A 22,781-nucleotide genomic window follows, 5' to 3' on the forward strand; every position below is an offset into this window, starting at 1 on the left:
TGTGATTGAAACTGAGGTAAAATGACAGGAAAGGGAAAGACATGTTGGAGATGAGAATATAGCAATAGCAGAGGAATAAAGCAGAAAAAAAAAGCTTGAGCAAACACTTAGTGCCCAAAATCTCAGCCCTTTATCCACTCAAAAGCTCCCCCAAGGTAACCTCCTTATTTAGAAGTCATTTTCCAGGTGCAGCAATTTTAGAACAAAGTAGAAATTGTGTGATATTTACCTACTGAAGTCAGGACCACTAAGTCCTGATTGCTGTTTCTCTGTTGTGAGGCCTCCCTGCATTTCCACGTGCATACTGCAAAGCCACAGGCAGGGAGAGCAGCAGCAACAGGACAACGCAGAGCAGGCAGCGGTGACACAGATGATATGTTTTACGGAGCCTTGTATTACTTTATCTGCAATAGCATTACAGATTATTAGCCATGTGTAATAATGCCCGATCATTAGGTACTGTTACAGATGAAATGTTGTCATTTAAAACACACTGTGGGATCTTTGTGTGTAAAGGGATACTTAAACTAAGTTTCCTTTTTGGAATAAGTCTCGATTCTCTGTTCAGGCAGGGAAACACAATTTTACTGTTATTTGATCAGAGTGATCTGCTCTTTCATCATCAGTTTCATTTCAGCCACTTGTTTCTTGTTGTACTACTGTCTGGACATTATCTTATACCGCAGCAGTTCTAATTCTGCTTTAGACATCAAATTTCTTCTGATCCGTTTGACACCTGGTCCCAGCAGATTCACAAACCTCTTCCACATCACTTGTGATGTCGGTCTGATGTCAAAAGCAATTTGTTCCAGCAGCTCACCAGTATCCATTCTGCAAATGTATCCGAGATATTTAAGATTTTGTCTCTATGATTGCACCTGGTCAGTATCCAAAGAAGCTAGTGTGTGTTTTTGTTTGTGTTTGTCAGTCAAGAAGTCACAAGTACATATTTGAACTTTTCCTCTAGATCCTAAAACTGGTTGCTATGGAGGAGTTTACATCAGTTTTAAAAAAAACAAACACCCTCATACAACCTTGGTAATTATTTCATTTAAAAATCTAATAATGTTTTTTTTAATCTGCATGTCTATGCAAATACCATACCTACAGAACTATGCAAAATGTCTTACCCTCAATTAATGCTTTATTAATTACATGTGATGAACTGATCTTTATTATATATTTTCCCTGTCATTTGAAATTTATATTTATTTATGAAACAAGTCTATAGGACTACCTTATTTCATCTGATCGGTATTGAAAAAAAGAAACATCCAGTCTAAGAGTAATGTTGAAAAACTAGTCCATGCTTTTGTCATTCTTAGGATGTAGTTTTAAGATGAAGGTGATGGTTGTGGCTAGCAAAGGTGAAACATCCATTACAAATGCTGCTATAGCCTCACTATCTGAATTTTGCCAACTCTATGCATAGAAGGTTACTGCAGATGTGGGCTGGATTTAAACTGACCACCCAAGATTTTTATTTTTCACGCACAAGAAGGTGAAATTATATTGGGTAATTATGTAGTAATAACCATTAAAGGAAATATATAATTAGGAGAATACTTTAGTCTGAGCGTGTCACCTCAGTTTATGATATAAACTCAAGGCAATCACACTGAAGTCATGCATATCTTTCCCCTGGACTTCAATAATGGATGTAAAAGTAATTTCCAGTATTTCTGAAATGACCACCTAATGCTAAATGACTCAGCTACTGTACAGCAGCAAGCCAAATCCCAGCACCTCAGGCTAGAATAACATTTGGCTCAGACAATATGCCACCAGACCATGCCCTCCTTCATTAGTTCTGCTTGTGTGGTTTTCATGATGTTCAGAGAGCCATCTTTGACCGCCATCTGCCCTGGAAGTTTGGCTTGCCAGAGACGTTAGTAAGCTGCACACACAGGGTGTATCAGTCAATGAATATGCAGCTTTTATCCATACTCATCTCCAGATGAATGTCCAAATTGTGTTACAAACATATTTAAGTATACTACAAGATTTTGAATGGTCAAAAAACCCCAAATCATCCATAATTATTTCTATTTAAAAGAATTAGGCCCACTATACATGTGCTGGAGCTTCCTAGCCTGGTGCTTTAGTGACTAAAGGGGTCATCAGATAAATCCAAGGACATGTGCGGTAATAAGAAACTGAACACCATCCATCCATCCATCATCCATCCATCATCCATTCATCCATCCATCCATCTAATGTTAACCAGAATTGTTAAATACAAATAAAGATGGAGGAAAAAGGCAAACACCCTATAGTATATGGGTTGTCTGCTGATGTGGCATATTTATATGCAGACTGTTTAAAAATGAGTTGTGACTAAAAAGGTCATAAACCACCAGTGGCCACGGACCAACTCTCTCTCTCTTTCTCATGCCCCCTCTCTTGGTTGTCACAAGACTTTTAAGAAAGCTTTGCTTCCTCTGTCTCATTTCAAAGGTCATTAAGTTCTCTGAAACCTGAAAATTTGTGTTGAACATTTATTCATCTGTCCATCCAACCATCTGTCTGGGGAAGAGTTTGGTCACACCCTCCACAGGTCACCATCTATCAGAGGGCTAACACCAAGAGACACACAGTCATTCAGACTTACATCCTCATCTACAGCACAGCTAATTTAGAACCACCAGTTAACCTAACATACCTGCCTTTGGGCTGTGAGAGGGAGCAGGCCCCGGCTGGCCAGTGGATTCAAACCCAGGGCCTCCTTGCTGTGAGGCAACAGTACTAATTACCGTCCCGCCATTGCCCCAGTGTTGAACTTGTTCTTTACTCCGTTGCATGTTTTACACTGTAGGGTGAAGTGCATCTCAGCCTCACCCATAAACGATTGACCACATATTCTGTTTCCTTTTTTCAGCTGTGAAAACCGAGTTAGGATACATGTCTACTTTTATCTCTGAGGCTAGAAATATATCTTCCAATTCCTAATTCCTTGCGTTTTTAGGACAAGGAAAAATTGTGTTTAGTTTGTTTGTAGCATTCCAATTACTTTTCTTCATTCTTTATTTCCTCTTCATGCCTGTGAGAACAGTTTCCATTCAAAGGATTTACTATACATTACCATATATATATATATATATATATATATATATATATATATATACACACACATACATACATACATATGCCTCAGAGAAACAGCAATCAGGACTTCAGAACTAGAAACAAGAGTGGCTGGTAAAATTATTCTTCCTCCTCCACACATTTCAAACTTTTCTGAAACTGTGCATTTCACTGCTGCCCCTCTTTAAACTGTCTGAATGCCATCATCTCTACCTCCTACACCTCTACCTCCTCTTCATCTGTCTATTTGCTTGTGCGTGCGTGACAGAAAAAAAAAAGACAGACAGACCCAAACATGCACACATTTTTAAGCACAACAACACATTGGCATTTTTATCATTTCTTCGGGGGAAAATGACTGCAGCAATAACATCCAAGACTATTTCCGTTCATTTTTTTTTCTTGGCATGTCATCCATCAGTCCATTAACATGGTTTAGAAAACAAATAAAAAGCACACTACAAGAACATTTAAAGAATCCTCATATCACATAGAAAGGAATATAAACAGAGAAAGGGAAGTAGCTGTGCCATTCCTTCCCAAAACTACTGTAATGTGCAATCAAAGCACTTAATATCCATTCATTGAGCTAGTCTGTGGCTATCAAAACCACTCTGCTATTGCACACCGCAGCTTCCAAAGAAGGTTGATGACTGCTCACAGCAGTGAGTGCACTCAGTCAATTAACCTCTGTTAATAAGAGTAAAACAGCATTAACATGAGAACTGCATCAAAACTAACCTTTTTTAAGCGAATAACTACATGCTTAAAAACATTAACCTAACAAAAAAAGATTGTAATAACTAATAAGTGCATCATATTAGTCATCATATTAGATACTCTCGAAGGTGCACAGATGCAGGGGGCTACTCTCCACCTAAGTTATCTTTATTTCCTCTTCATGAGCAACGCCTTACTGCAGAATGGCAGATGCTGAATTACAAAACACAGTCTCAGTAAGGTCACCCTGGGTGCCGCTGCCCACCCACCTCCATCCACATCACCCTGGAAACAGGATGATTTTAAGATGCTCCTCTGCACAAATCGAGTAAAAAAATGCAGCTATGCTGGCTTAAAAGCTGAAAATCTACATTAGATCTAGAGTACCGCCATTTAGTGATTGAATTAGATTAGAATTTTATTATAATGGCCATAATAATGATTTTGTTTTTCAGTCAAGCAATTAAGCAACCAAGCAACCACTAACCACTCAACAAGCCAGACACTCCTGAGGAAATGATACTTCACTTAATAGGCATAGAAGCTTTATTTGATCTGCCATTTTCCACTTAGAACAGAGTCACTTTGAACAAAGGTTTCCGAGTTTTACAACAGCAAAGGACTCTTCACATCAGAACATAAAGGCAGTGACAACAGTTTGGACCAGGAGAGACACAAATGTCCTTACAACACGGTTTGCAAGCATTTTAAAGTCTGCTCATTTGTGTGGGTTCATTCATGATCTGCATGGGCTAGTAAGAGTGCAACCTTTAAAAAATAAATTAATTTAGACATTTGTCTTAAAGGGAAGGAACATTTCCAGCTGAGATGCACGCATGCTCCTAACAACAATATGCAGAAAATAATCAAATTTATGCACAAACCTCATGGACCCTCTAGGTGTACAGAAAACAGTATAGTATGTAGAAGATTTCAGTTCATGCAAAAAAAAAGTAAAGTGTAAAATAAATATGACAAACGCGGGCGGTGTGGTAGTTCACTAAAACGAAGAAAATGTTGTTAGTGACGATATAATAATCTAAATATCTTACAATTTATCGGCAGTATACTATTTGCAGTTACAGTATGTAGAAACTCTCCACGATATAAAACATTTTAACATGAAACCACATCTTTAAACTCTAAAACTTGAACTCATTTTCACATTGAAGCATAATAATACAAACATGACTTTCTAGCTGAAACTCAGTCACTCACATGAAACTTTTAGAAATGGCACAGATACGCACGAGACACATACATTCACCAAGCCAAAGAGTAAAGTTTTCTGTTTTTGGCTTTACATTACTGAACTTCTTAACACTGTCCTGGCAGAATACATTCTCTACAGAAAATACCACACAGACCATGAGGTGTGTGGATATTTGACTAGTGTGTGTGTGTGTGTGTGTGTGTGTGTGTGTGTGTGTGTGTGTGTGTGTGTGTGTGTGTGTGTGTGTGTGTGTGTGTGTGTGTGTGTGTGTGTGTTTTCCATGCATAAAACCTTGCAACAAAAGATGTCTTTTTGAATCTCATTTCTTTGTACTTTTCCATCTTGATTTAAACCCGGGAAGTGAAAGAATGACATGCACCAAATATAAATAAGAAATTAATGTATTGCCCTAACATTGACACAGCAGAAATTGAGGGATTCATAAACATGAGCGATAAGAAGATGCTAAAGAGTTGCACATATATCTCAACTGAATATTTCTTGTATTATTTTCCTAGTGATAAAACATCATTGCCAAATCAGGACCCCTGACTCTAAATTATGATTTTTTTTTATTTTATTTTTTTTAAATACAATAAGTCTCTGAGTGGCTGTGAAGCAGTCACCTAGTATTATGAAATACATGATATAGTGATGGAGCTCAGGGTGACTCATTCATATATATATATATATATATATATATATATATATATATATATATATATATATATATTAGGGGTGCAACAATACTCGTATCGATATTGAACCGTTCGATACGGTGCTTTCGGTTCGGTACGCATATGTATCGAACAATACAAAATTTGTAATTTTGTTGCCTTTTGTTGTGGGCAGTCTGAGGTACACCTGTGCACTACTCATGATGTCAGATCAGCATCCTGATGTGGCACACCTGTGAGGTGGGATGGATTATCTCAATATAGCAGATGTGCCCACTACCACACATTTGGACTGATTTGTGACCTCTGTTTGGGAGGGATGGTTATATTGTGTATCTGGAATGAATTTTAGGTCTCTACATCCATCCCATGGGGAATGGGAGCAAAAACAAAAGTGTTGCGTTTATATTTTTGTTCAGTGTATATATATATATATATATATATATATATGCAGACATATATCTGCAGATACATGCAGACTGGGGGCAAGCAATGAGCAAAGGAAATGCAGACGGTGGCACCCAGATATACTGTATTTTTATACTTGGCTATCACGACTCAACACCCACGACAGAATGCAAAAAAAAAAAAGTCACACTGAATGCCTTCTCATTAGAAATGTCTTGCTTCATCAACTTCATTTCCAACAGTGAGAACTGATGCTTGTCTTGCAATATGAATCAAACAGATAATGTGAAAATTACTGTTTTAGTGCTCATGCACAAGAGACCGCTGTGTATCCATCTTACATGATTAGAACACTTGTCGGCCAGCCAAGCTGCACTCTCACTCTCTCTTGCAATATGGTTTTGAATTACTGCATGAATCATTTTAATCTATCGATAAATAGTTTTAGAGTACACAGGTGTCTAATAAACGCCATTGCTGCAAGCTGGCTTCAGTGGAGACTAACTGGGTGAAAATCCCACGAGGGAATACAGTTTCAAAAAGAAATGGGAATGATTCGTTTTTGTCTATGTATTGAATAAACACATTGGAACAACACTTTTTAATCACACTCTGCATTCAAGCTGCTGGAGGCGTTTTCAAAAACACCCGCAGTGATCTGACCAAAGATGCATATTGTTAAAAACAAAAGAGAGAGAATTCACTTGGACAGATTTGCCAAACAAGACATACAACTGCTAGCTACTTACACCGGCCTAAAGTTTGAGATACACAGACTTATTATAAACAGCCTCTGAAAAAACTGTCACTGTCACTAGAATACCACGATTGATGTACCAATACATTTAGCAGACGGTTGATATGCTCTGAGGAACCTACCCGTGATGAAGTGGTAAGCCTGAAAACAGTGCATTTGATCAGTGGACAAAGCAGGGATTTTTACAGCACAGGGAGTAAAGAAAATAAACATTTTACCTGAAAAAACAAACAAACAAAATAATCAAAAATCTTTTGGATCCCCTAAAACTGGACACAAACAAAACAAAACCTCACTCTCAAAGTGCTCCAACCGAACATCAGCGTTATGTCTACCAGTCTCAACTTGAAATTCCTCAATCTCCTTTTTCCATTTGACCGCTCATCTCACTATAGCCCTAAATAAAGTGAAAGGAGCCGTTTAGCTCCCCCTCCTGAAATAAATGCCAAAGAGAAAAGAGTGAGAGCACAGACGCAACCACTAGTATCAGTGGTGGTGACTGCACTCCTTGACGCCTGCTGCGGGTTCTCAGGTCGCATCGTCGTCTTCGTCATCCAGGTGATAATTGAGGGTGATGACGGCGCTGATGAATTCTCCAAGCTCCACGAAATCAGCTGTGATGATGTTAATGCCGCTCTCCCCGGGTCTTTGAGATCTGATCCACTGCATCATACCTGGTAAAGCCCTGGGAGAAATGAAAAGAAAAAGCATGTTAGTGGAAAGAGTGCAAGGGGAAAAAAATGATGTCAAAAAAAGGAAGAGAGGAAGGGATGATTCACAGTTGGTTAAACACAGAGAGGGGCGTGCTGAGATAAAAGATCCCTGTGATGCTGCATGTGATGTCTGCGAGCCAGACACCAGCTGCGTGAAGGACACTCTGAACATGCCGGACACGTGAGCTGAGCAACAAAGAAGAGCAGCTTTCTGCATAAAAATTAAAAATAAAATCTACGCGTTGTCTCCTCGTTGTTTGCTTTCTTGTTATGCTGAGTCCAACGCTGGCAGTCTATGTGCAAAACGCTTGGATGGGATTCTGAAGGATGCCTACATCAAAGTAACTAAATGCCTGGTGAGAGAGGCTGATAGTGGAATTATCAAATGAATAATTCATGCCAGGAAAATTGATGCTTTTGCTGTTGATGCTTTTAACAAACTGGGGACATTAAGAGGGAATGAAACACAGACAAAGCTAAGGGTAAATTAATATAATTTAAAAAAAAGTTGTGTACCATAACTGAAAAGAGGAGACATAACGTGAGGAAAAATTGCCTCTGGTTTATGGCAGTTGTTCCAGACAAAAAAAAGATGAAAGAAAAACAATAACTCGAATTAGGCCAGTGTCAAATGCCTGGGGATACCTGTAGAAACCACCATGCCTTTGGTTGTAGTTACAAAATGCCACAATGACTCACATTTGACTCCTAAAGTGTGTATCTGTCAGGGTACACACGCTTGTGATTTTTTTGTTGCGAGCTGTTATGGCTAAATCACTTCTGTGGGCTCTGGTGCCTGAGGTGTTTCCATAACTCTGGTCACAAAACTGAGCGTCTGTGTATGTGTGGAAGAAGACTGTGTGCCACCACTGGTGGTAACAATGCATTTTTTGCTAGGCCTAGCATAATAGCGATCATGAGCACAAAAACATGCACATAAATGAGCATGCACACCTTTCTGTAATTGTCTCTCTCAGTCCACTAGCCACACCCTTCATCACAGTGCTGGCTTTTGGTGTCAGAACCACCTGGGAGACAAAGAATGTCCCCTTCCTCCTGCAAGAGAAACGTTGAGGGTTTACATGTTATCTTTGCTGTAACTTTCTTCCTTTTTAATAGTCACCATAATATATTTGCTTTACAGAAGTGCTACTTCTTATATAATTCACTGCTTTACCTTTGAATTAATTACTTTGCATTAACTGCAATTAATCTTTTTAAAGCCTGCTTACTTGTAGCAGCATGCTGATGAAATCAGTAAGTTAAGCAAAGGAGCCAAAAGCAAGTCAAATTATTTGTACAGACCTCTAAGCACTGCAATATATCTACATCATGATAAAAAAGATCCATTGTGTTTAATCCTTATGGCTCATTTGCAAAGTTACAAAACATAAAACCAAGTTAATGAAACATGGATCATTAATTAAAGTGATTAAAAAAATTTATGCGGGGAACACAACAGATTTTATCTGATTTCTTCCTCTGTGTAGCAGACACTGGATTCATGAATATGAAATGTACCTGCGGTCAGTGATAGATGCCTGCAGAAACTGAATCAGCTTCTCCGGGTCAGTGGTGTTGGCCCAGGGAGAAGGCATCATCTGGCCTGGCCACAGGAAGGGCACCTCCAGGGCCATGGGATGGTGGTAGAAGACAAGCACCTGGTACTCCTTCTCCCATAGATACTGAAGACTCACCTGAGTGAGGGAGGGAGGTGTTCATAGTAGCAAGAGGTTATAAACTGAGGAACATAAAACAACCTGAACAGGTAGCTGATTTATTGACAGCTTAGTTCTGAATTAATTCTGAATGAATGAATTTCTCTCAGAGTGATGCATCTTCAATATTTAGTACTGACTTATCACAGAAGGTGTCAGATGTGTTATTTTTGAAGTCAGTGGCTCAATAAAACACCAACAGAGAGCTGTAAGTGAACCAAACTACATATAAAATCTATTTTAAGTGAATTGCATTGACTCTAACGTGATGATACATTTCTGAAAGCATTTTTGCAGACGTAAAAACAGTGAGACTGTCTCCCACAAGTTGCATTCTTACAAATACATGCTTATGTGTATAGCTGGACATCAGCAGCACATTTTGTTGGCTACATCCGATGAAAGAAATGCTGGATAGCAATATTAATTAATCGTAAGCAACCGGTAACAGCAATGAGCTAGATGATCCTCAGGGAGTGTCAATTACAGCAAAAATACACCTTTTCATCAGAATCCCAAGACACATACACTTCACATCTTCTTTTCCAGCTGATTATTTGAGCTGATTTATTTTTTTGAAAAATGGGCTTGCAGCTGAATATTAGTTCTTAAAATAGACCAAACAAGTGCTGGAAAACAGTGCTGAAGTGGATTAACTTTGAATAGCAAAGCAAATGTGGGCTATAGAGATGACAAGGGAATGGCAGATAAACTTACAGTCTCAGGTCTCCGTCTACAAAATTAAACACTGAGGAGAAGCTCATTGTTTTCTCAGAACCTACTAGTCACTCTTGGCCTTTTTGCCCTCTTTTTCTTTCACTCAGCTGCTGCACCTGACAGGAAGGTGCTCATCTTAGAGTGGTGTCAGCGACTGTGGTAGTTCATGAATTGTAGGGCTAACTGGTACTGCTTATTTTAGGTTATTCAGTTACAGGGGAGGGTGGGAGATGAAGATGGGCCACAATTGGATGGGAAAAAAGACAAAAAAACCCCTGAAAAACCTTCAAAGAGCAAAGTCTCATCTTAGGGAGACTTTTCTACTTGTCTCCTAAGCAAATGGGCATGGCGCGATATGGCAGCCTCGCTTCTGTCAGTCTGCCCCAGGGCAGCTGTGGCTACAACCGTAGCATGCCTCCACCAGTGTGTGAATGCGAGAGTGAATGAATAGTGGCATTGTAAAGCGCTTTGGGTGCCTTGAAAAGCGCTGTATAAATCCAATCCATTATTATTATTATTATTATTATTATTCTGAGTGAAAAAATGAACTATGATTAGAGATGTAATAACCATAATTCTACATCGGTACTGATCAAAACACAAAATCACTGTTGTGCGGTGCTGAGAAAACAATAATTGCTTGAGGTCTTTTGAACTCAGCTAAATAAGATGTTCTTGGTAAGACGAAAGAAGCATCAGAAAAATGTTCAGCTGCTCCTACTTCACGTACCCCTCCTCCTCCCTGTTAAAAGTTAAGTGTATTTATACCTCCTGAGCAAAAACAACAGGGCAGAGCTTCTCTCCAAACACCTCCTTTAGCATGGTCACCAGTTTTTCATGGTGCAGGTTCTGCATGCCGTAGAAGTGGTTGAAATCCAGGAAGACCACCTCTCTGGCATGAGCTGACAGAAAACTGCTGATCTGCTCTAGGCCTTCTCTGACCTAAAAAAAACAACAACAAAAAAAACAAAATATGCACATTATTAAAATCTTTAGTGATGATATTAAATGTAGACATACAGACTGTGAACTGTGTACTTCAAATCTCTGAAGGACCTTGTATAATTAGGCTCTCAGTCTACACTCAAATATAAATATGTTGCCACACACACAGAGATGGTTAGATATCACTTAGCAACCACAAGCATTGCTAAACAGTCATCACATCAAAAACCATCAAAACTCTACTCTTTTCTAACCGTGGCACTGAAGAGCCCGTGGGCAAAGTACAGCTCATTTTCAGGGTCACGGGGCTTGGTGGAGATGCGCAGGTCAAAGAACCGGATCCCAGCCTCCAGTTGGCTCGTGAAGTTCATAGTCTGTGTAGCCAACCACTTCCTCATTAGCTTCTTGGCCACCGTGCCAAAAACAGAAACGAAGTTCTGCACCGTCTCTGGCTGCTCGGGACCCACTGGAGACGCCTCATCGATGTAAAAACTGAAGGAATCGTGGGATCCTGGGGGAAACACAAACATGAGTCTGCATACTGACTACTGCAGGTGTCGTTTCTGGTGGGAGACGACTGAAAGTTGAGGTCATTACTGAGAAATAGCCCAAAACCAAGGTAACAAAACTAACTACACGAAAAACAGCATCCAAGGTTGCAAATCATGAACTCGGACAGCTTGAAGAAGAAAATATATTTCCTTGGGATTCTGACAGGGACATAACTGGATTTAACTTTGAACTATTAGAGTATAAGTAAGATGGATGTGTGTATGTACATATATATATATATATATACATATATACATATATACATATATATATATATATATATATATATATATATATATATACATATATATATATATACATATATATATACATATATATATATATACATATATATATATATATATATATATATATATATATATATATATTTCCCAAGGAAATCAGATTCCTGATGGTCATTCTCTAATAAAGTTTTATCGTTTACATATTATCCTTTTCCGATAAAACTGAGTTTTGGTGTAAATTAAAGGCAAAATAAAGAATCAAGAAAAATTACAGCCTTTGACTTAACAAATTTACAACCTGGATGACAACTATTTTATCCACTCTGGATATGAAGACTTTAAACTAAGCTTTAAACTAGGATAGACCTCTAACTGTGAAATGCCTGGTTTTGGATTCCTGCTTAAATTCAGACACACTTGCTTAACAAGTGAACCTGCCATTAAATTGCTTCCAAACAACTACGCTTCTCACCAATATCTCTGAATGATCAAAATTTAAAGGTCTATGTCTTCTGTCAGAGTTTTCCCGACAAGCTCTGGAACCGTATCTGAAAAGATACATGCTGTGAAATCTTCCAAATGTCATCTTTGGAGCCTTGGGGATCACAATCATTTTGGAGTGGCAGCAAAAATCTTAGATACAGACATCTACAAGCCTCAGGAAATAAAACAAGTCACATGAATACAGGCAGTGGAATCTGTGAAAAACCTCTAAAAGCATATTTATTTTGTTATTAACAGTGATACAGTTGATGTTTTCTTAGTTGTATTAAAATTGAAATGGTGAAAAAAATACATTTGTGTAAGCCAGTCTGTACACTGAATGGTGATTCCTTTGTGACATTTAACTATTTCCTTGAGACAAACTCAGGATCAGCTGTAAAATAGACCTGAAGGTTGTGTGTTCTGCTTGAGCAGTTAACATCTCCTGCTCCTCTCATAATCACTGAGACTTCTTCATTATCCCCTTTACATTTCACATCCTCACCTTCTACCACCACCACCCCTCTGACACAGAGCCTGAACTGACCTTCAGCTATCTATATAGCGGTGCTAGGTCTTCACAGTCAGCACAGCGAATGACCATAAGCTGAGTAGACAGCTGAATCCTGGGGCAGGGCAGCAGTCGCATCACTACTGGCTAAGCCGCACCACCAGGGTCACAGCGTAGCAGAGCATGACCTTAACCGACTCCAACAGCTGCCTCTGCAGAAAATCTTTGCTTTTTAGGGCTCAAAGTTGCGCAACAACAAATCATAATCATCGCAAAATTATTTTCATTATCCAGTCATTCAGTCAATGTTGAAAACTACGCTACTGCTGATGCCTTTAGGGCGCTTGTTACTGAAATGACCCTTGCAGTGTGGTGAAAAAGTCAAACAATTTAAGTAATTTATTTAAGCCCCCATCTTGACATCTTTTTTTGGCATATTTGTCATGCTTACATGTTTCAGATCATTAAATAATTGTAATATTACACAACAATAACCTGAGTTAATACAATAAGCTGTCTTTAAATAATGATTTCATCTATCACGGGGTAGAAGCAACCCCTACCTACATGGCCCCATGTGAAAAAAGTAATTGCCCCCTAAACGTAATAACTGGCGATGCCACCCTTGGTAGCAAGAAATTTGATCAGCCACTTGTGATAATAGACAATGACTCTTTCAAATGACTTCACATTGGTTTCTGAACATGAAACCAGGGTCATGCCAAACATATCAGTTAGATTTAAATCCAGATTTTGACTAGGCCAAAGTTGGTTTTTGAGCCTTTGAAAGAAGTGTGTACATTATTGTACTTTATTGAGCCCCGTGGGGAAATTGCTCTCTGCATTTAACCCATTCACTCAGTGAAGCAGTGGGCAGCCATTGGGCGCCCGGGGAGCAGTGTGTAGGGACGGTACCTTGCTCAGGGGTACCTCAGGGTAGCTGTTAAGGGGAATCGAACCCCCGACCTTCCGATCATGGGGCAACCACTCTACCTACTGAGCTATCCCTGCCCTGAGAGGTGGACTTGCTGGTGTGTTTCAGATCAGTTCAATTCAATGCAATACTTTATGGTCCCGCAAGGAGAAATTAGTTAAGCAGCAAGGGCAACAATACGAATAAACAAAACGATAATAAATTGTCCTGCTCCACAACCAAGCTGGACATTCTCCTTCTGGATTTTTCTGGCAAAGAGCATAAACACTGACCATAACTGAGTCTTTACATGCTGTTCTGGGTTCTTTGTGACCACTGGATGAGTTGTTGATGACCTCTTGGAGTAATTTAGGCTGGCCAGTCTTGGGAAAGTTTACAACTATTACAACTTAATTTTGTCTAATTAACATCTGTTTGATAAATATGAATAACAGAAGAAGAAGACATTTAGGAAAGGGGGCAAATACCTCTTCACAATGTATACAAGTAAAAATAAGTAAGCAAATCTTCACATATGAGATGTTTGAAAAGGTAAGTTTGGCCTTCTTTAATTAAAAAGAAAAAAAATCACTGAAACAATTAATTTACACTTGAAGTGGCTGCTGCCCTTTAACCAATAACCTGAATAATTGTTTCAGTTTTGCAACACACACTTCTAATAGCTACACACCCATCAAGCTGCATAGGCCACTCTCCTTGAGATACGCGTTGTTCTGTTTGGGGAAAGAAGAACAGTTATAAGATATAAATTAAATCTAACAGTCCCCAAGGATCTAGCAACAAACTATATTTTATTAGTTTTTAATGAAAGCCTAGCACCTGAGGGAAACTAATGAGGTTTGTTTTGCATTGCTAACAAATACTTCTATAAATATGTATGACAAAAAGCCCATGGTTGATGCCATGTTGCAGAGAGAAACAATCTCACAGGAAAAGCTGAGACAGTATCAACCCTGGAGGGCCAAATCTTTTGCCAAATGTGCAGAACATCTGTGAGAATTTGCAGAAATGTGAGAACTTCACTCCAATACTATTATGATGCCTGAGCCCTGAATGTGATTAATTATTGTTTATGCTCCACCTTGATGGTCTGCCATTTCTCAAGGGAAAAACATTCATTTGGAAATGTGTGGAAGCATTTCAGTTTTTGAAATATACAATCCACACAATTAGTTTTCATTCTCACAAAAACAAACAACAGCAGCTCAGAACTGAGTCATTTCAAACTTGTCTACAGAGACAAAAAAAACTTCTCCTTTCAAAGTGTAAGATTTTAAACTTCTTATACTTCTCATTTTAGCTTTAGAAGCAAATACAACATAACAGGTTGTGACTGGGGTGGATTGTCTTATATAGTTTATCATTTATGTTCCATAGATTGGTACTGGTGACATTCGGAGCAGTATTAATCACCTGCAGTTTCCAGGTCTTGGGATGTGCACATTTCGTGCCAGTTCCTGATTTTTCCAGTTACCAGGCTTTACACTGATCCTCTGTAAATGTTATCAAGAACTTGACACAGGAATTCAGCCCACTTAAGTTTGCTTAAGAAGTACAGCTGTTTCTTAGCTTTTACCAGAGTGCAAATGTGCGGTGACTGTGATACTTCTATCGAGTGTCATGATGAATGAAAAAAAAGCAGCAGGTAAATCAATAAAAAGACCACTGACCGGATAATCTTTGTCACCAAATGCAGACAGTAAATTACAATAATATACAAATGCGCAAAATCTTCATGCTACTGCCATGAGAATGAACATTCCTCTCTGTATTTAAAATATGCAATTACTGGGAAAGGCATTAATGGGGAATAGAGTCCAGTGTTTGATATGAATTACCTACCGCAAACAATATCCAAACAAACTACTGTCAAGCTGTTTGATCACTTTAACTTTGATAAAATTGAAGATGTGTACACAGAAAAAACTAAAGCACCCTGAAAAAAAACATATCCCAGAATAATACAAGTAGATGTCACTTGTGTAGCACTTTCATTGGAAAGCAAACTTAGGGAACTCTTTTCTCCGACATGTAAATATCAGCCGCACACAAGAAGAAGAGTCTCAAACTGCAAAGAGAGAAGATGAACAAGAGTGCCACAGAGACAACAAAAAAGACTTAAACAAGGTGAAACAGAGTGATGATGATGACAATGTTGATGACAGTGGTGCTGGGTGCTGCTACTGTTACCTTAGAGAATTGACCTTTGTTAACTGAGTCATTCTGACTGAATGAGAGCAGAGCATTCAGAGAGAACCACTGGTGGTTTGTGCCCTTTTTCATTACAAAACATTACCACTCTCCACCCTTTTTAGATCTATTTTAGGATGCTGAGTAGAGGAAAGAGGAGAAGAGAAGAAAAAAAATGAGAAGAGAATGAAAACTGACAGGATGGAGATGAGCTAAATGTTACTACAAGATAGATATAGGCTTCTGACTCTACATAATTTTGTCATTTACACTTCTTTTTTTTTTTTTTTACAGTAATTCTGCAAGTGTTACTCTTTGCATCTATTTTTCAAACTCTCCAGTTCCTTTTCTCCTGTCTTAACACTTTATTTTCTCCATCTTGTTTGAGCATTAGTGTGCACACTGTATTTCTGATGAGGCTGAATTATTTGACTTTGAGACTATGTGACTATTAAGATAAGTGTCTCTGCTGGAAATGCAATTAACTGCAAATGGTGGGAAAACGAGCCAGTGGAGAATTCCACACTGAACCATTTCTTTTGGATTCTACAATATTTTTTTTAATTTTCTTTAAGCAACTTATAAAAGTGAAAACTCCACAAATATATGATGTTGGCTAATGAGTGGCTAATTATGAGTATCATGCATCAGCATAATACAATACTGCAAACGAGGGAATTTTTTGCAAAACTGCTAACTGTAAAATCCTCATGAGCTCCAAACAAGCAAGATGCACACAATATCTTTGGCAAAACAAAATTTCACTCAGATTAAGGAGGGTCTTGATTCACAGATAAAGAGCCATAGCAGGAAATAGCTCTAAGATGGGCATTCTCTCTCTCTCTCTCTCTCTCTCTAACAAAGACCCCCCTTTTGCTTTTGTATTGCACATTATATCCTGTTTTTCAGTGGCTTTGAGTTGACTGACTCCCCCTCTTCAAACATCCGCACTACCAGTGTTTATCTTGGCATCTAATACCATTCATCCATCTTGCTCTATAGGGGTTTAAGTGGCGTCAAAGTGATCTAATCAGGGGACTAATGGCCTTTTACAGCTAAAAGTCCAGGGCAAGCCTTTTTCTCTATCCAGAGGGAACCACTGAAACTCAAGATGCCTCTTCTTACAGTGGATTAGTTGTTATTTCTCGCAAGACTATCTTAACCTAATACCACTGCCTTCACCCATCCCCCTTGGTAATTCATGCTATTCATTGCTTACCTAAAGCCTTGAGCTGTTACTCAGGAGGTGAAGAATGGCTCCCCTGAGCCTGAAAATGTAGTATAGAGAAGTGTAAATCAGCCTTCTTCCCCGGTATTAAAATAATCAATATTATCTGCATGGAATGGAATGGGACGGCACGGTGTTATAGTGCTTAGTACTTTTGCCTCACAGCAAGGGAGGACACAGGGAGGACAAGATTGCATGTCCTCCCTGTGTTTGAGTGGGTTTTCTCCAGGCTGCCTCCCACAGTCCAAAGACGTTAGGTTAATTGGTGATTTGAAACCGGCCATGGGTGTGAAGTAAATAAAGTACTTAAAAAGTGTGTTGACCAAATTATCACAATAGAATGATGCACCATTTAATCATTGTACTCTGAAATAAGAAATAAACAGTAAAAAAAACCTAAAAGTTGAGATTGCATCGCTTTCTAAAGTAACTGAGAAAGTCTATGTAAACGGGTTACAGCTGCTAGTTCTAAAGTCTTTGTTTAAGGCAAAAATAATATAAATAATAAATGTATAATGTATATAAATTGCATGCTAGCAGTCTATTTTGCAGTTCTTCTGATTCATAATCGCTGAATATTAATTAATGTAGCTTTAACGATCCAGAACGATATGGTTTCACTCACCAGTTCAATTTATTAAGACAATACATTTGAATATTTTAGGTGCTTAAATAAACCCATAAAAAGCATTTCATAATAAGTGACTAATACTGTGTTGCCACTATAGTGCTGATTCATTTAGTTGTCATGCACACCTGCACGACACAGATATTGTACATGCCAGTGAGCACATAGTTCAAATTATACACCTACCACCACACAAAGTACTGAAAATCCATTTAATTACTATGGTAGTAAAAACGTGACAGATCTTCCCTTCCCCCTCTTAAGCTCGTTTCATGGTGACAGAGAAAGAAATTCACAGTATCTCTGGTGGCACACCTTTCTGCTGACCGTCTTGCTGAGAGGAATGCCAGCCAGTCTGCAGCCCTCACCTGGCAGATTTAACAGTAGCCACAGGAAAAGAGTCAAACACTAATCAGCCTGGGTAAAACAAGAAAGGTAGCTGCTCCCTCTCCCTCACCATCTCTCCCTTCAATGACCCAAATATTTAATATTCTACTACGTCTTTCTTTCCTCTCCTGCACAGCCCTTCAACCTAGTTCCAATTAGTATAGGCACAAGCCATTTGACTTTTATAGATGCGATATGTCGGCACAGCCGGAGGCCAAAGTGGCATGTAGGGACAATGCAGAAAGCTGAGTCATGCCTAAGTGCTACCATGTTCTTAGGTCTCAAACAACGTAGTCTGCAGTGGATTAGCAGGATTAAGAAAATGAGAGCATGTATTATTCTCACATAATTAATCAAACAGCCACAACGCAACTGTGCTCAGTCATGAGTCATAGCATAAAACAAACAAACAAACAAACAAATTAGAAATGTGCAGTTATTCCAAATAAACTGGACAAGAGCTGTCCCAGTGTCATCCAGTTAAAAACATCTAAATCTGACTCCCTCAGATAACACCCTTCCTCAGTACTATTGTTATATACTGTAATTCTAGAATGAAAGAAAAAGCTCTGTGCACAGCTCATTTCTTTTTTCTGGACAAATCTTCTCCAGGTTTCACAACCACACTGAGTCAGCTCTCCTTTAAGTGTCAAATGATTCACATGTGTTTTTGAACTCGGTAAATCATGCAATTTCAATTCAGCTGGGCCTGCTAAGTTTGACAAAATTGATCATTCCTCTATTTCAGATTGTCTCGACCATGTTGTTGGCATTCAGGATCAGACTTTGCAGTGTTTTGCCCCTTACCTGGAAGAGCAAAACGTTAAGGAATACTTTCCTTTGCAACCATCTCTCAGGATAAAAAAAATGCTGTGTTTTTTTTCAACCCTCATTTCTTACTCTGGCTGCTCTGAGAACATACACCTGATATTTTGTCCAAGATTCATAGTATACAACATCGTTTATTAAATATGTTGGAGGCTCCTTATGCATGGGAATACGTTGCACAGCAAAATTCATTGGATGACACTTTACAGTGCAGATGGACAGAACAAAAATTGTGTCTGTGTCCAAAACTATATGGATCTAGCTGTGCAATCTCATTAAGTGTCTCTAAATGAAAACAGATTTTTATCTGTTAATATCTCTCATATTTAAATACTGTAAATAACCTGTATTTAAGTTCACTTGACAGAGGTAGGTGACATTGCTAAGTTTACCGTCACTGGATCAGTCTCATTGTAATTTTTTGAATTGTCCATCAATCACACAAAGTAACAAGAAATAGCAGGAATTTAAAATGAGTGAACAACCACAGTCAGCATCATATGTACTGTAGCATATAAACTGCTTTCATAACAAGATTTTGCAGGTTGAACCACTCAAATGTAACAGGTAAGCACATGCAATCTGTTACACATCTGTTATACAGCTGTTGTAGCCATCAAACACCTGCTACTTTGAGTATCTTTAATGTGCTATATGCACAAATAATTTGGCAGCATTAGCTCATTAACTAGTTACTTGAAGCACAGCAAATGCTGTTAAAACATTATATATATATTAAAAAAATCCGACAGTAATGAATCTGCCACCTCAGTACCCTAAAATAAACTGTCAATCATTCAGATGGTTATGTGTGCTAACAGCTAGACTGTGAAGTTTTCTGGCAACAGCGGAGTAGCAGCCATCACATTATCCTACACTGTAAAGTACTACTTTTCCCTGGATATTTCAAGCTCTGCGGTAGGTGAATTGCTATTTTGAAAAAGTGAGCACAGAAAAACAAACTAAGAAACAGGCAGCAGCGGTTGTATAATAAGTTTTGTACAGCAGCATTTTCCAGTAACATCCTGGAAATAATATTCTTCCAATTAAGTGGAGCTATGAGACTTGTTTGAGGAAATGAATCGCCCATCCTTTTTGTTTCTTGTCTGTCCCAGTTTTATTCCTGCTTGAACAAAGGCTTAATGCTGCGTTCAATGATGAGACAAAAGAATGTGATATGAGATGCACACTTTTGAAAGAACTCGGACGTACACTCCAATAGGAACACATGGTTGTTGCTATAATGAGCTTGGATAGAAATCCTGTGTGTTCTGGAGTTTCTTGGCAAATATGTGTAGGCAAACACAAGAAAGTGCAAAGATTTGGTGGATGTTTACAGAATCTGTATCCAAATGAAGGATAAACTGAGCTATCCTCAGCTGAGCTGCAGGCCACAGAACCAATGAGAGATATTAATGCCTAATTAAAAGGGACAGAGCATGTTCCCATGCTGTCTTGGCATGGATGAACTGTGATTCCGCACAGCACATGATTCAGCAAAATTACAAGCATAGATTATGCATACTATGTTGTTCCAGTCCTTATTTGTATTCCATTACATCTAATTTGACTGCATGTGTCTTGGCATCCTTAAAAGCTGTGATCATATTTGGTCATATGCCGTGCCCTGGACATCAACCACTAATCCATCTGCATGTGAAATGCAATGTTGCACATGCCAACCAATAAACACCTCAGGTATTGGGAGTTCAGCAAGAAAAAGACAGAGAGCGGAAGAGTGAAAGTGAGACAGAAAGGAGGGGGAAAGGGAATGAAGCACAAAGGATTAGAAATTCACAAGAATGAAGAATCGAATCGCTTTGTGTGGAGGTGTGATAATCGCTAGGCAGTGAATATGGATTTAACTGGCTGCTAATAAGACATTCTATCAGTCAGATCAGTGGTGGGCTATACAACCAGCATTTCCCATTTGAATGGAGTTAAAAAGACCGGCACACTGATTGGATAAAGGTCCGACAGCACATTTTCAATGGGATGCGCTGTGATCATCTGAGTGTGCAGACGGCACCCATCCCACTCCGTCTCCCTGTGGCCACCACCCCAGCATAAAAGCACAAACAGAGCAGCGTGGCTCATCTATTCTGAACCTATAGAGTGGTTCTAGATGACCCTTTTCTTTATTATCATTATTTTCTAAGTGCATACTTACTCGGCCGGAGAACGAACACGACAGCTGGGTATTTTGATAACCGTTAGACAGGTGATCGCAACACAAGCAACTGAACTATTATAAATACATAGTACTTCTTTGGTTGCGCAACAGGTCTTACCCTTTGTTCCAACGAGGTGCAACGAAAGTGACGGTTGTATTAAATGCACAATTCAAGTTTAGGAAGCGGTAAAACACAAATCTGAAACTGTCAATTTGTGCATTTCTAATCTACTAGAAAAGCTGTACGCAATGCGCGAGGTTAAAAAGACACGGGCATCCTCCTCATCCGATTACACTTGGACAAGGTCTTAAAAAAAAAAAAAAACACTTACCGGGAATAGCCAGGTTGGTGAGCGGGATAGTGTGCATGCTCTGCGGTAAACTTGCCATCCAGTCTGCGAACCGCAGGTCGCTTCTCCCGTGAGACGAAGCCATGCTTCCACCTTGCACAACGCTCCGTTCTCCCTGACCGGTGCCTGCGCCAACCTGGAGCGCGCGCTCTCTCTTTCTCTCTACACACAGACACACTCGCGCCCTGCCTCACTTTCTCTCAGCATCCCTATCTCACGCACACACACAGACACAACTGCGCGACCGAGAAGTCAGCCCCCCCAGCAGCACACATAGGCGTGTTGCACATTTATGAAAATGCGGTTGGATGGATCTAAATATGGCAACATTCGGTGGTTAGTCGCCCAATAGTAACATAGCCTAAACGCCGCAATGGGTATGTTTCAGTACTAGTCACTTACAAAATAAAAGGCAACATATAATCATCTCATGTTTTTAGCATTAATGCACAGAGCATGAATGCTAGACTACACAAACCCATAAGGTTGCCAGAACACCCCCACATGAGGGCAGCATGTTAAATATTTTGGAACCACATAGTTGGATATGAATAGCCTATGTAAAAAGGTCTGCCAAGCTGATTCCATAATTCAAGACATGCTTTTACTGAGGTTAGAACATTTTGGACATTTAAAGCCATCTTTTTAGAGGACTGGATATGTGCATTATCCAAAAAGGTTCAGTTAGTGTAGGGTTTTAACATAAGATGGTCACAGATTAAATTCTAATTCCTAGTTAACCTATGTCTGAGCTAAGGTCATGCACTTGAATCACTGAAAGCTATATGAAAATGACCCATTCTGCATAATCAGTGTGATTACAATCAGCTGGCTGGCCAGCTTAACACGAGTCATTCAGAAAATAGGTTGTAATGGTATAAAGATGGAGAATATACAAAACCTTTTCTTTCATGGTCTGTATCATGTCCAGACACTCCACGGAATTTATTACCTAAATGACAGCAAAGTAGATGACTGACTTCTCTGCCAAAATCAGGTTTTTTTGTTGTTGTCGTTTTCCCATCTGGTTGTGTTTTCTACAATTATGTGTTTGGAGGAGTGTCACGAGAGGAACGGTTTATCAAACCATTGCCAGCAAAAGCACAGAAAAAAGATCAATATTGTCATAAATACTGTGCATAATCACTAATCACTGCCATGTCTCCCAATATAAACATAGGTCTCTCAAATAATAGGCTTTGCCTTGGTTGACCTTAAACCCAGTGTTCAAATGAACAATATACATATTTAAAAAGAAAAAAAGGGATCTGAATTGCCATCATATAAAATAAAATGTCTAATTCATGACAGCTGTTAATG

The 22,781-nt window shown here is 39.0% G+C and overlaps 1 protein-coding gene across 1 annotated transcript; it reads right to left on the bottom strand.

Annotated features, from left to right (window-relative positions):
• Positions 1-5,196: 5,196 nt before the first annotated feature.
• plcxd3 (phosphatidylinositol-specific phospholipase C, X domain containing 3) lies at positions 5,197-21,652 on the bottom strand. Its single transcript, XM_085425828.1, has 6 exons — positions 21,444-21,652; positions 11,207-11,463; positions 10,776-10,949; positions 9,094-9,269; positions 8,527-8,628; positions 5,197-7,544 (listed from the first exon to the last, which is right to left on the bottom strand). Exons 1-6 carry the CDS (start codon positions 21,544-21,546, stop codon positions 7,388-7,390), a joined length of 969 nt encoding a protein of 322 aa, XP_085281954.1. The 5' UTR covers positions 21,547-21,652; the 3' UTR covers positions 5,197-7,387.
• Positions 21,653-22,781: the final 1,129 nt, after the last annotated feature.

This window comes from Rhamphochromis longiceps, linkage group LG12 (genome assembly GCF_057381845.1).
Source record: "Rhamphochromis longiceps isolate RC_006_pf linkage group LG12, R_longiceps_female_GT1.1, whole genome shotgun sequence".
Taxonomy (NCBI): Eukaryota; Metazoa; Chordata; class Actinopteri; order Cichliformes; family Cichlidae; genus Rhamphochromis; species Rhamphochromis longiceps.

Bases quoted from the DNA above. Each gene is read 5' to 3' on its own strand.
- plcxd3 (XM_085425828.1), bottom strand. From the start codon at position 21,546: ATGGCTTCGTCTCACGGGAGAAGCGACCTGCGGTTCGCAGACTGGATG. The intron at 9,270-10,775 runs GTATAAATACAC...TCCCTCACTCAG, and splicing joins CTGTTGTTTTTGCTCAGGAG to GTGAGTCTTCAGTATCTATG. The intron at 7,545-8,526 runs GTGTGCATGCTC...CATTTCTCCCAG, and splicing joins AGAGAGACAATTACAGAAAG to GGCTTTACCAGGTATGATGC.